A 14,773-nucleotide genomic window follows, 5' to 3' on the forward strand; every position below is an offset into this window, starting at 1 on the left:
AGCGGCCAGTGTGCAAGAAAGAAAATACGGCCACGTACGTACGTACGGGCAGGTCTCGAACGCCTACTCGCGCATACATACGGCCAGGGCTCGTGTACATGGCGGGTCGGAATGGAGAAACAGCGTCGTCGTCGTGTTCATGGGGAGCCAACCGGCTGGGTCGGAACGGAATGCGTCGTCGTGTTCATCGGGGGGGGCTTGGACGGAACAGCCGATGGAAACGAGGCCTGGCGTACCACAGAACGGAGGAAACGGCCTTGTGTTCGACCGGCTACGTTCGAAACAGGATCTTGTTCATCGGAAGGGGTCTGGCATACCGCAAAACGGAGGAAATGGACCTCCTACGACCGAAACGGGGGTCCTGTTGATCGGGAGGGGTGTGGCGTACCGAAAAACGGAGGAAACGGACTTGTGTTGGAGCGTTACGGTCGAAACGGAGGTCCTGTTCATCGGGAGGGGTGTGGCGTACCGCAAAACGGGACTCCACGGGATACTATTCATCTCCACCGTCGACCCCTCCAGCCTCCACGGGCTACTGTTCATCCACCGTCGACCTCCTCCAGCCTCCACCTGCGACTGTCAATCCACGGGCTCCTGTTCATCCACCTCCACTGCGCGCTACTCCACCGGCTACTGTTCAACCAGCCCTCTCCGCGGGCTCCTGTTCAACCACCCCTCCACGGGCTACTGTTCATCCTGCCCTCCACCGTCTACTGTTCATCCTGCCCTCCACGGGGTGGTCCTGTTCATCCAGCCCTCCACGGGGTCCTGTTCATCCAGCCCCAACCGGCTCGATCGATCGGGGGTACTGTTCATCCAGAGGCAACATCACGGGGTCCTGTTCATCCACCCTCACCGGGAACTGTTCATCCAACCCCCCCCCCTGCAACACTCACTGTTCATCCAGAGGCAGCATCGATCGGCTTCAGTTAGCAGCAGTAGCGAAGGAATCGCTCGATCAGGTTCAATTAACATCCATCGATCGATCGCTCGGGTTCAGTAACGCGTAGCCTGCAGTGAAATCGCTCGGCTTCAGTTAGAGCCCAACGCCTCGCTCAGGTTCAGTTAGAGCTCAACGCCTCGCACACACGCGCGTACGTACGAGAGAAACGCGCATCGCTCGGCCCCCGACCACCCACCGTAACCGGGGACTCCCCGATATTTTCCGCGCCCTTGGTTCTACCACAGTTTTTTCCGTCATGGACAGCCCAAAGAATGTCATGCAGCTGCGTCTCCGGCCCGCCCAGGACGAAAAGCCCATTTTCTGCCATGATTTTTTGTCATAGAAGTAGGAGCCCACCACATCTATGATAATACCGTATTTTTTCACAATTATCGTCATAGAAGTGTCATAAGTATGACAGAAAAGATTTTCGTTCGGCCCAAAATGTCACGGATGTGTCTTTTTTTTGTAGTGCAATTTCATCCCGCCCGGGTCTGGTTGGGATGTATGCAGCCTACCAAACGCGTCATTGGTCTCATGTCCCGGCCTCCTGGGGAACCAGAAGGAGAGGAGCTTGTCCGTACGCGTCGTCAAGTTGTGTACGTGTACGCCGTTTGGGGCGCGCGCGGAACCCGCACAGGTACATCAGATGGGTGAAAAGATGATCCTACCCTTTTTTATGAAGAGGTACGCAACAATCTCATTTGTCCTTATGTCTAGGGGTTGTACGGAACAAGAAGTGACAAAACTATCATATTGCAACATCTTTGTTTTTTTTTCTATTTACTGCAGTTAACTTTAAAAACTAAGCAATATTTTCTCTTCGTCCTCGCATTAAAAACGATCAAGCATTATTTGATTTCTGAGACAATGAGGCATCCGTCGATCCGACACTAAACTATTAATTTGATCAGGACACTAAACAACTTAAAAGTGCTAATTAATGTCTGTTTCTCAAAAATAGGTTAATCTGGAGAATATTTTACATCCATTATTTGGGTGTGTGAGCACAACTCTTGAATGAGTCTCCTCTCGGTCCTCTGGAGAAGCAACACGGACATATTTTTGTCTTCTGGCTGTCCTTTTTTTTGTTGGTGTCTATCAAAGGTGTAGAGTTGATTTCGACACGAAGCACCAAAGTGCTCGTGAGATGAACAGATCCAGACGAGAACAACTACTTAGCACGACGACACCCAGGAATTGCCATGCGTTCTTGGCGATTCAACGCTGCACGCGTGCGTGCAGAGCCATTTACTCACCACTCCCTGAGCCAATGTGTTGCCTTTTGTCCACCGGTGGGTACACGGGAATCAGTATCCTTTAAGTAAGTGGAGGATATAATATATTCTGCGCTAAATAAAGTAAAAAAGGTGGAGGATATATCGCTTTATAAAGCACATGTGCGTGGCACAGAATTAATACCGGTGCAACTTGCGCATGTCCCCGTCACAAGGGAATGAACTCTGGTCTGGTGTGAGGGAGAAGAAAACTAGTATTCCCTAGACTCTGCATGTGCTGATATCCACAAACTTTGGCTTAATCTATAACTCATTTTGAGATAATAGAATAGGGGTATCAACAATGCACCCTTAGAGCATCTACAAAATCCGGCTCCTCAAACGTCTGCGGACGCGTCCGCGGGCACTGACCGGCACCCCTCATATTTGCCATCCTGCATCCACGTATCTCATATCCGGCGTCTTACATCCATACTACCCATGCATACGTTGATCTAGCCTACGTGATCAGACGATGGACAACAAAATTGAGTTGTAAAGGAACACAAGATCGACTACAAACGGATCAACATACTTCACCACATCCAAAAGATCATAGTTCTTCCACGGACAAGTTCACAAACTTCTACAACTAAAACGATATAAACATTGAGGAGGAGGGGGCCGGAATCACCACCTCCTCGCCGGGCCTTTGCCCTTCCGGTCGCCGGCGCAGCTGTAGGCGTCCGCGGCTAGTGGAGGGTCTTGGTCGTCGGGCGACGAGCTGCAGCTGTCGCCACCGTCGGAGAAGACGATGAGCCCCTTCATACGACGAACCGCCCTGTCCTGCTCCCGCTTCAGCCTTGCCACCTACGCCTTATCCGCCGCTGCCTCCTTCAACTCGTGCTCCGGCTACTCAATGGCTAGCCGGAGCGCCTTGGCGTTCTTCCGTCGGAGGCGGCGAGCGTCCGTCTTCGCCGTCGTGAGGGAGCGGCGGTACACCCAGGCAAGAAGACGTGCGTCCTCGTCGGCATCCGGCTCCATCCCGCGGCAGCGCATGGACTACTCCGCCGCCTCCCTCTCCCGTGCACACTGCCTCTCGCGGCGCATGGTGCACGCCTATGACTCCGGAGTGCGCGTGCGGGCCGGAGGCGCGGGCACAAGCACCCAGCGTTAGTCGCGTGCAGGAGCGGCCGCCAGGGGAAGGAGACGACACGGGGCCGGCATGGACTGTGCTGACCGGGCGTCGCTGCGAGCGAGTCAGGAGGGGCCAGCTCCGGCGTCCGCGCTGCGCTGGCGCGGGAGGTGTGGTGACGCTCCATATCCGGAGCTGCCGCCGGACTCCACCTTGGACCGCTCTAGCGCAATGCGGAGGGCCATCTCCTCCTCGTAGTCGAGCTCCGAGGTAGAGTGGCTGCCGGAGCTGCTCATGGTGGTGGATGGGATCGGAACCGGAAAGGGACATGAGTGGACGAATGAAGCGAGAGAGGGAGAGAGTGAGCTAGGGTTTGAGCTCGCCGTCCGAATTGAGGTTTTTTATGGGGCCCATGATGGACCGGACCTGTCAGACGGACGCGCCCGGGCGTGCCCGGGCCGCCCCATATCCGTCCTATATTTGGGCTGGATATGAGGGGTGCCGGTCAGCCCGGACATTTGAGGCCCGTTTGAGAGCTATGGTTGGGTTGAATTTTTGTGACCGGTCACTGACCGAACGGCTTATCTGGACGGTTGAGACGGGTATGAGAGACCCGGCTGTAGATGCTCTTACTAGCGAGTAGCATCCGTCTCCTTTGACTCGATCACCAACCATTTGAATATATGTTGATTGCTGGGTTTAATCATAGTAATCTTGACCGTGTCTAACTAGTTACAGTATTAGCCAAAGAAGGGAGGTTTTTTTGCGGGCAAAAAAAAAGCTACTAACTGAGAGATCATGGAGTTGGCGAGGGGAGCAATGGGCACCCTCCTCCCCAAACTTAGAGAGCTGCACCCTTGGTAGATGCTACTCTGAAAAATGCGAGCATCCACGTACCCAGCGGTTCTTCCACCCATACTAGTCTTGTCCCAAAATGTTTTGCATTTTAAGTCAATTTTTTACTTTCACTAAGTTATAGAGAAAATATCAACATCTAGTACTAAATAAGTATACTATGAAAGTATATTGTATGATAGATCTAACTAGCAGGGCGGCCACACATTTGCGTCGCTAGACTTTTTATTGATGGTATATATTTTGCTGTCAGACTTGCTTGAATTTAGACATTTAACATTATCATTTGATACTATATAAATTAAATGTTTTACAAATCATTAAAATTATTTGGCTTGAATTGGTCTTTGAAGTTTGAGTTCAATTTTTTTTTCATTGCATCAAAATTACTCGTATTTTAGACATATTTAAAAATTTTCTTTTAGTAGTGTATTGTTAAGATCATTTTGTATCATCTCCCATGCGACTCAGCAAATGTGCTCCTTTACCATTGTATTGTATGCAAAAATAATTTTAGTTTCACTGCTCACTGGGTGATCTTTGTAAAATCTAAAACTGAAATATTGCTAGAAATATCTGTAGAACTCTCATTGATTTTTTTATGCATAAGTGTCAATCAGATTCTTCCATGTAATAGCATGAATTGATCACCCTCCAAAACAGAATGAAAGAATTCTTAGTAGTAGTTTAAACAGTAGAAGAACTCTGCTGTTAAATATTTAAGAAATACATGTCTGTCCATCAAAATCATATCGATGCTTATAAGTTCATCAGCCGAAGGGTTGATTGAATCCCACATTCTCATTACCCTGGCTTTAATGTTCCGTGTTTGTCCTCTTGTGGTTAATCCACTCAACTTCATGTACGCCATAGAGTTGTTCTCTTCAAACGATTTTAAAAAGACTTGTTTATTTATAATGCACCTATGAAATTTAATTAGAACTAAGTGATCTCACTAATCATCAATGCACCTGAAAACAGGTTATTCATAAGGAAGTTGAGACATGTTGGAAATATCTAAACACACATGAAGATTGCGGTTATTACCCAAAGTTGATGACGTTCCTTCTGCCCTTGGTTACGCTGGGCGTCCTGCTGCCTGGTCGTGCCTTCGATCTCCCAGTGCGACCGAGCGTTGTCAGTGCATATGGATATGTTGATGTGTTGTTGTGCCTTTGATCTGCTGTACTCGTGGTGTCATGGCATGTTTTATTGTGACTTCGATTCGCTGTGTGCGCTACCCTGCGCTTATATTAGTCCAACAATTAGAGAACCCGCACTGGGCTATGGATGAGTGCCCGTGTGCTTCTCAGCTTGTATGTGCTTTGTTGTGGCCAGAAATAAATCCTTGTGCATCTCAACAAAGCTTGCATGCAGAAAATCAATCCGTTGCTTCTCAGCTTGCATGTGCAATAGTATAGATCTGCGTCCTTGCCTAATCTCTACCATTGATACATCTTAGTTTTAGAGTGGCAAATCACCACCGTTCAATAGTATAGAAGATAGATGGTACTAATTTGGTATGATAGATATCGATACTATTTTCTATAAATTTGAGCAAACTTCAAAATTTTGATTAATTTATAACAAACTTTGGAATGCAATGTATTATGAGACGGAGAGAGTAGTATTTAACTGTACATCGACGATCTCATAACATTTGTTGTGATGTGGTTCCTCTCACCTAAGTACTTAACATTCCAGCAAGCTTGCCTTATCCATTTACTGCATCAATCCCGCGGTCAGTGAGGTATATTTATCTGAGAGACCACCGCTCTAGATCTTGAATGTGTTTCAGTAGAACGCGCACGCGTGTGTGCATGTGTATAGTAGTGTGAGCGTGGGTCCTTGTAATCCAGAATAAAAAAAGATTGATATAGACATGCAATCCATTATTTGTCCACGGCATCATAAAAATCCTATTGTCTCATCGATTGCATCCTGCCCAAGCCAGGTACGGTACCCACAATCCTAATACACGCACGCGCATTAGCATGCTATAAACTAAACCAGCGCCTAGTCACAGCCACACCAGTGGAGACCATCGAGTGCCGGCGATGGCTGAGCTCGCTGGGGGCGCCGTCCGCTCGCTGTTGGGCGTCATCCGCGACGAGGCTAAGCTGCTGGGCAGCGTCCGTGGTGATGTGCAGTTCATCAAGGAGGAGATGGAGAGCATGAACAGCTTCCTCCTGCACCTTGCTGGGAAGACGCCCCGCAGCGGGGAGCATGGCGAGCAGGTCCGCACGTGGATGAAGCAGGTCCGCGACCTCGCTCATGACTGCAGCAACTGCATCGACATCTACCTAAGGCGCGGTGATCCGGCGGTCTACCGCGCCAGAGGAATCCTGCTGGGTTACGTGTGGTGGGTGCCTTGGTTCGTGAAGAAGACGCTCGCTCAGCACCTAGCAGCCACACAGCTGCGCGACCTCAAGGCCCGGGCGCGCGACGTTGGCGAGCGGCGGCTCAGGTATGGCGTCGAGGTCCCGGCGAAGGCAGAGTCCGACAAGCTGCTGACGGAGGCATCGTCGTCGTCGTCGTTTCAAGCTGCTGTGGGAGTTGCAGCTGAAGGAGACCATGACTTGGAACAAGACTACTACGCGGCGATAAGCGATGATCCCCGAAGGGAGCTAGCCTTTTCCAAGCCTCGCATTTTTTACAAGTGCACCGAAAAGCTAATTCACTGGCTCGAACACCAACAAGAGCATGGTCAATTCCAAGCCATCGCCATTGCAGCACCGGACGAAGAGGATGGAAGCCAAATTCTGAATGAAGCGTTGGCTCATGATTCCGTCAAGGAAAAGTTTGACCACACATTCATTCTATGTGACTGGTCTTTCCTGCAAAAAACATTGGATTCATTTGTCAAAAGAAAAGAACCCTGGGATTTTCTTGATGACATCCTGCAGCAGCTGAAAGGGGAGGCAGATGAATCGGTCAAAGAATTTGGTGAGGAAGACATCGACGAGATGATTGGGAAGATCAAGGAGAAGATCGAAGAGCACCTGGAGGAAGCTGATAATAAAGGTTGCCTGGTTGAACCCTTGGAAGTACTCCACAGCATCTTGCAGGTGCTGCTCCAGGACACCAACGCCGGTGAGGATCAAAATCAAACCCAGGAAAAGATCCTCAACGAGACAGTAGAGAAGATGAGGAAGTATCTGCTGGTCGAAGCAGCAGGTGAAAAGGCCAGCTCCTGCAGGATTGGCGTCGAGCATCCCCAATTCATAGCCATCCTGCAGAAGCTACTTCCCAAGCAGGCCACCACACCGGGGAAGGCAGCCACAACTAAACCGGGCGAGGATCACATCGTGAAGAATATCAAAGACATCACGCTGAAGATTCAAGTGCAGATCACGCCAGAGCTGCTGCCAGTGTCGCTTCATCAGCAAGATAAATCAGTGGAAGAATCAGGCAAAGACCAGCCGTCACAGCAGGACTGCAGGGAGAGGATTGAACAAGTCCTGAGGAGGATCAAAGAGCATCTGTTGATTCAAGAAACCGTGGGGAGGGTTAGAGAACACCTGCGGGGTACAAGGACACTGGTCGTTCTCCACAATGCCTCTGGCTACAAATGGGACGAAACCGCAAAGGCCTTGCAAGATTTGGGTTGCAGTTCAATAAAAGTGGTAGTTACCACAAAATACATGCAGAGGGCCAACGAGTTTTGCTATGGGACAGAACCAATTGTATACTCTTCCATTGAATATTACCGCAGTACAGCGCTCCAACTTACAAATCGGCGAGTCAATGACGACGAGAGGTACAACGCCGAAATTTTCCATGAGATCTTGGAGAAATGTAGGGTGGAGATGTCGGTGGATCCATTCTGCATAAAGATGTTCATCCATGCTCTGTTTGCCAATCCAATGAGGAGCAGAGAGGAACTGGATAAGTTGAGCAATAGCCTCGTGTTTGGAGGATCCATGGAGACTAATGGCTACAAGATGATCAAGTTCTCCTACGACGATCTTCCTAGGGAATACAAGACCTGCTTGCTGTATCTAGCCATCTTCCATAAAGATGAGAAGATAAACCGTAGAAGGTTAATCGGACGGTGGGTTGCGGAAGGACTGATAACTAGACAAGACTGGCCTAGTTCAGTAAGTCAGGCCGAGCATTGTTTTGAAGTACTTGCCGACTTATGGCTTGTCTGTCCTCATGGCATTGGTGTTGCAGGGAAGGTCAAGAGCATTACAGTGCATGAACAAGTGTACAATTTCATCACCAAGATGGCCAGGAAAGAACACATTCTGGACACACGTCTGTCTCGGAACCTGGCTCGCCACTTCTCCATTCTCAGCAACATCAGGCTCCGTCCCTCGGATAGCATCCTCGACTTTTTGAAGCAACCATCACGTGCATCATCTCAGTTAAATCTCGTCAAGGTCCTGGATCTGGAAGGCTGTTCATCCCTGAGAGATAACCAACACTGGCTCAGGAACGTGTGCACCTCGTTAATACTTCTCAAGTATCTGAGCCTAAGGAACACAGATGTCACTCAGCTGCCTAAGGAGATCAACAGGCTCCAACAGCTGGAGGTGTTGGACATCCGGCACACTCCTATGAATGCCTCCGCCATAAAACACCTCATGCTACTGAAGCTGAAGCGTCTACTGGCTGGTCAAAGTATAGGCACTGACACTGGTGGTGGTGGTGGTGATGCTAGCACAGTTTCCACTGTCCAGAAGATGCCTCACAAGGTCAGGAAAATGACAGATCTGGAAGTGCTATCCCATGTACAGGCTTCGAAACATCATGCTACTGAGCTGAGAGAGATTGGCCAGCTATGGCAGCTGAGGGTGCTTGGTGTTGTCATTTATGACTGGAAAGCTCAACTTGAGAACTTACTCCAAGGGATCAGCGATCTGAATGAGTGCCTTCAGTCTCTATCCATTGAGATCAAGCCTCTGCCTATCACTGCCAGCAAGGCTGCTACTCCTTGTGACATCCCTGCAGCCAATGCTATCAGTGCCCACTGTAAAAACACACCCAAGCTTCTTGAAAGCCTGAGCATCAGTGGAGTCACAATGCATGGGGGTCTTCTCCAATTGTTTGCTACAGGCTGCGAAAAACTTGCCAAGGTAACTCTTGACAACACCTTGTTGGACCAGCGTGATATGGAATCCCTCGCAGGTTTACACAACCTACGCGGCCTCAGGCTCCGCCATGTTACTTTACACACTGGGAGCATGCTTATAATCCAGACCAATGGGTTCCAAAATCTCAAGTATCTTGTTGTTGAGGGGGGCGGCATCACTGACATCAACTTCGAAATCACCGACATCGACTTCGGACCTGGAGAAGCTCCTAAGCTTGAAAAGATTGTCTGGCTTGTCGACGGGATAGAGTCTCTCTCGGGAATCAACAACCTTCCCAAGTTGAAAGAAATAATGTTCAATGATGGTGTCACGCTACCAGATCAGGTGAAACAAACCTTAGAAGATCATCCAAACTTCATTGATGATAACATTTTACCTTACACGGTGGTCCATCTATTCAGCAGGATTGCTTCGCCCATTCACGTATGTTTTACTATTATTCTGCTTGTGTGTGAACTAGATTACACTCATATATGTGTTTATATTCAAATGTGAGTTCATTTCTCTACAGCCAGCAGGGGTGTCTGATGGTAACTGTAAGATGTGTTATGAGTGAGGGTGTACGGTTATTTGTCCTAAACTAGAATAGTGGTGAGCAGGCAACATCTTAATAAAATTTGCACATATAAATTGAGAAGAATATCAAGCCCTAATAAATTATTACCAAAATAATATTAACTAGCAAAGTGACCCATGCAAGTGCCCAAGCAATATCCATGTTTATTTTTATTTTCTCTAGCAAAGGTACGGTCTTCTATTAATATGTATATCATCTTAATTAAAATGATACTATTCCTTCTAAACATCATAAGAAAAGTGTAAGCCACTAAACGCTAGGTAAACTATCAACTGGAAACAACTTTTAAAATATTTGAGAGCTGAAACTCAATCTGGTTCAAACAAAAAAAACGAGGATAATAGAAATGACCATTACAAGATGATATAAAAAATCACTTGTGATTTTCTCCCAGTAGGTTAAAAGCAATTGAGTAAGCATTCGAAACTTTACATATTAATCATATGACAATATCTTATCTTCATATGGATTTTTACACTTTTCCCCAGAATTTTTATAGATGGCTTTGATAAAATTACCACCGTAAAGTTGCTTTCTACTACATAATATTGTCACCATATAATTTTCTACCATATATAAGAAAGAAACTGACTATTCTGAGTTTAATATGTAAGAAAAGAATAGAGAAATCTTTTCCTTCCTCTAGTAAGTGGTTCGTTGGAATAGTCATTAATCGGGTGAAACACCAACTCTAAGCCTTGCAGGTGGAAGTTGTATCAAATCCTAGAACATGACCAATCATGAGTTGTAAACAAAATGTTATAGGGAAGAGTAGGTAATTATTTGTAAAAAATATGATATGCCGAATGGAGTCTGAATGATTCAAGAAATTACTTCTACTATGACTCTTTTCTTCGAAACTAAAGGAAAACTTGATTCAATAAAACGTGCACTTAGAGCTAATATGGAGGCTCAAAAGCTTCAGCACTCCAACAATCATAATACTTGAGAAGAAAACATGTAGGGAAGTGGTGTATCTATGCAAAGTGATTGAGACCTTTCTATCGTCCTACCTCTAGTTTTATGATCAAAAGGTGGGAAAGCGTGCAGAGTTATTTAGAAAAGCTTACCATGAAGGCAAGGCTAAATAGAAGCTAAAAGCAGTCCATTAGTTGTGAAAGTTGATCTAGGCACTATATCTTTTACCAATGCAAAACTTTCAATAGTAAAATTGACCGTGCAAGTACTTTTTACCCATAAACCTGAATTTGCAGCCTCGGAAACCCACCCTAACAATCCTACACAATGTATAAGATAGAATCTATTGTGAGATATGTACAAGGGTCTTTACAGCAATGAAAGCGTGGGTATCATGTATGTACTATATATACATTTCATCCATGAATAATTATTTTTATCTCTTCCACAGACCAGGAACTTTCTTCTAAATTCCTACTTAATTGTTTCCTCAATTTCAGTCCAATGATGGCGATGGTGATGTCAAAGTGTCCTCTGCAGACCAAGATGAAAAAGTATATGTATGCACACTAGCTGTTCCACATTGTTATCCCCGTCTAACGTTCCATATATGTCTCTAATAATTCCATGCCTGATTGCCTTTCTTTAATTCTAGTATGAAGATGGCATATCCAAGCAGGAGGTTTCAGGTACCAACCAAGAGGTATACATACGGTTGGCTACGCACATTAACTACTACCTCTTGTTACATATAACTTATATGTACAATGTACCGCCACACATACTCATCTATTTTGAATTCCTGATTTGTTGTTACTCCTGGTGAATGATGATGCGCCTGGAATAGATATCTCATGTCCCGATAGATGAGGAGGAGACGGCAACGGCGAGTCAACCTTGAACCTTGAACCTTCATTCAATCATGCTTGCCACCAAGTTTAACTATGCGTATGTATACAACTCAGCTCTTCCATTTCAATTCACATGCACAGGCACAACGACATTCCAGCATGTTTATACATTACGAGAATGTCGGCCTCTTCATAAATATATCCTTGTTACATTTAACAACATTAAACTATTGATTCGAGTTGTTTTTAATATATTCTCTATAGCTTTACAATCCCCACAGTTCAGTATTACATCAATTTAAGACCTATTTTTCATCAGTTGGCAAGTATCTATCTAAATATGTATTTATGGTTACACACATCGATGCATGTCTTGCCTAGCTATGTACTAAACTAGTCTTAATTTTTTTGCTGCGCGCTCTTCACAGGCTGGTGGTACTCTTGATGCCTTCTACAATCTTATTGCCGATTGAAAGGAATAATTCTCAGGCTTCATTCATCCAACAATGCAAAAACAAAATGGCTATTTGCTTTTAGCATTAGAGAAGAAATTAAAAAAAATGTTTACTTTCTTGCTTTGTAGCATTACTGGTTTGTTCCTTGAGTTAACGCATAAGTCATTTAAAAAAGCCAAAAAATAGATATAGGAAAACAAAGTGTTGGTAAAACGTATTGCCCTTTTCTTATTTCTTTGGTAAGTAAAAAAAAGTTGTGTGTTTACCTTTATTTTCTTTCTCTCTTTTGGGTAATGAGGGTGGGGCCGGTGGAGTTAGTTTTCAAACAAATAATTTACTTTCTCTCTTTTTATTTGTGTGGGTTGGGGATGGGGGTGGAACTCCGCCTATGCCATTTTAAGGTAACACTTACAAATTGCGTAGCCGGTCCCAAGCCCGGAAAAAGGAGGAGGGACCAACCATGTGTTCATAGCAATGTTCAGGATATCGGTAACTGGTAGCTGCTTGGTTGGGTGCTGAGTAGGGATTAATCGGCAAATCGGCCTATTAACAAAATTTATCAGTAACCCATTTATTGGTAGGTAACCTAGGAGAGGACAGTGCAGCAATGCAGATATAGCAGGTCAAAGCAGCCTACACAAAGGAGAGGACGGAGCAGAAATGAAGATATAATAGGTCAGTAGCAACATAACATACATACACATCACCCATCATACGTTGAGTACAATCATACATCACAGATCATGGAGGAGAGGAGAGACTGCCTTGCTACTTGCGGAAGCCATGGACAGGTGATGTAGCAGGAAGAAGCAACGAGCTTGGGGAAGCTAGCTGGAGGACAACAACGCCGGTTGGTCGAGGAGGAGGCAACAAGCTCTGGGGCAGGGGCACCGGCTCCTCCTCCTGGATTCTGGAGGAGGGGAGATGCGAGCTGGCTGACGTCATCGGCGGCTGGTCAGGGAGAAGACGGCGAGCTTGGGGGCGGAGCCATCGGCTGTCCTGGATCCAAGAGGAGGGGAGGCCATCGGGAGAGGGGAGGCGTGAGCTGGATGACATTTCCAGCGCCTGCTCGGGCGGCGGCGGCGCTCCTCTAGGAGAAGGAGCAGGAGCCCCAAACTTTGAACGCGGAAACGGGCTAGTTTTGGGCCAAAATAAGCTATGCCTCCTCTAGGAGGTAATCGGCCCACCCGATAATTCCGTCTGACAGCCTCAAAAAAAAATTAATAGACTGGCAAAGTTAATTGGCTGAATAGAAGGATTTTGATTTGGTGAAGTGCGAGCAGCAGTTAACTTAAATGCCGGGCGATACTTTGAACATCGGTTTATATAGGGTTGCGTTGACTCTGTCCATTTTATAGTAGAAATGAAGAAACATGAAGGAGAAACTATGCTTTCTATTGATAATAAGAAAGGAAAAGACCTCCGTATTCAAGCTAGGGAGGATATTTTGCTGTGCCCCTAGCCGCAAATGAAGTTGGTAAACCCATTTCAGTTGGTAGTTACACGCACCATATGAGTATTCTTGAATCATTTCCCTTAATCATTATTCAAGCTGTATGTTCTCCATTTTTTCTGAATCATGCATGTACATAATCTGAACGACAAGTTATATACCCACATATGGATGTGGTGTTTGCTAATGGGAAATGGTCTTGATGGCAGAAGGAATTTGTGGTCTGTTGTTTCCTTGTGGTGACGGTAAGAGCATCTTCAACAGCCGCCCAATGCGCGGCGCCCATAAAACTGGTTTATAGCGCGCAAGTAGGTTTTTTAGGGCGCTAGAAGACGTTTGCTCCAACAAGCGCTGCAAAAATATGCTGTGCGCGCGAGTCCAGCGGTCCCAATCAAGCGGTCCCATCTGCAGCAGTCTAGAGTTTGCAGCGCGCGCGACCAGACGCACTAAATATGCTGTGCGCGCTGCATTAATTATAGCGCGCGCACGCTTTTTATGCTGCTGCTGGAGACTCCAAATCAGTACCGCGCACGCTAAAAGCAGTTTTTATACCGCGCGTTGCTTATATAGCGCTTCTGTTGGAGATGCTCTAAATAGACTATTTACAGAACTCTAGCTTGTTGCTTGGCACTGCATCCCTTAACTGAAGGTAGCCAAGTTATCTCGAGGCATTACCAAAGAAGGCACCGGAGAAACTGCAGGTCCTCTCATGCTCTTTGTGCATTCCTTGTCTGAAGCTTCCATTGCACCTGCTTAATCTTTGGTACCAGCTTACCTTGCTTGCAGGGAAAGACAACACCTGGGATTCTGAATCCTTCGTTTTCATTCAGCTTCAGCACCAACACCTATCAGCACCACGACCTACTTGCAATCTCATGTTTGCACAAATCTTGAGATAACGATGAGCAAATTAAAGACACTGATGAAATCTATAATTAATCATAGTTTTGAACGTACCCGAGTAATATTTATTTATCTATTACCAATGATCGATCCATACTATGATCGTATATGTATTATTATATGTGTTTGATTGTGCGTTGTGGCAAAAATATCCCATGGATCAATGATGGCAAGTAATTTACATGTTGTGCTTTATACTCTTGTTGTTTGCATCTTTCAAAATTGAATCGTGTTCTTGAGCAAACAAGCACCAACCTGGCTTGCACTTTGATTTACCGTTATTTGTATGCATAACTTGGATGTTTTTCGGATTATCTGACAGATAAAGGATCTAAACATACAACCAATCTGACTAAAATATGAAGTA

At 46.1% G+C, this 14,773-nt stretch overlaps 1 protein-coding gene and 1 long non-coding RNA gene across 2 annotated transcripts; both read left to right on the top strand.

The window, feature by feature from the left end:
* The first annotated feature begins 4,764 nt into the window (after nt 1–4,764).
* LOC125516010 (disease resistance protein Pik-2-like) lies at nt 4,765–9,841 on the top strand. Its single transcript, XM_048681493.1, has one exon. It carries the CDS (start codon nt 6,208–6,210, stop codon nt 9,742–9,744), a length of 3,537 nt encoding a protein of 1,178 aa, XP_048537450.1. The 5' UTR covers nt 4,765–6,207; the 3' UTR covers nt 9,745–9,841.
* Nucleotides 9,842–11,627: 1,786 nt separating this feature from the next.
* Nucleotides 11,628–14,188, top strand: LOC125515468. Its single transcript, XR_007287020.1, has 3 exons — nt 11,628–11,692; nt 12,024–12,725; nt 12,791–14,188. It is a non-coding gene; the product is annotated as an uncharacterized LOC125515468 (long non-coding RNA).
* The last annotated feature ends 585 nt before the right edge of the window (nt 14,189–14,773 follow it).

This window comes from Triticum urartu, chromosome 6 (genome assembly GCF_003073215.2).
Source record: "Triticum urartu cultivar G1812 chromosome 6, Tu2.1, whole genome shotgun sequence".
NCBI lineage: Eukaryota > Viridiplantae > Streptophyta > Magnoliopsida > Poales > Poaceae > Triticum > Triticum urartu.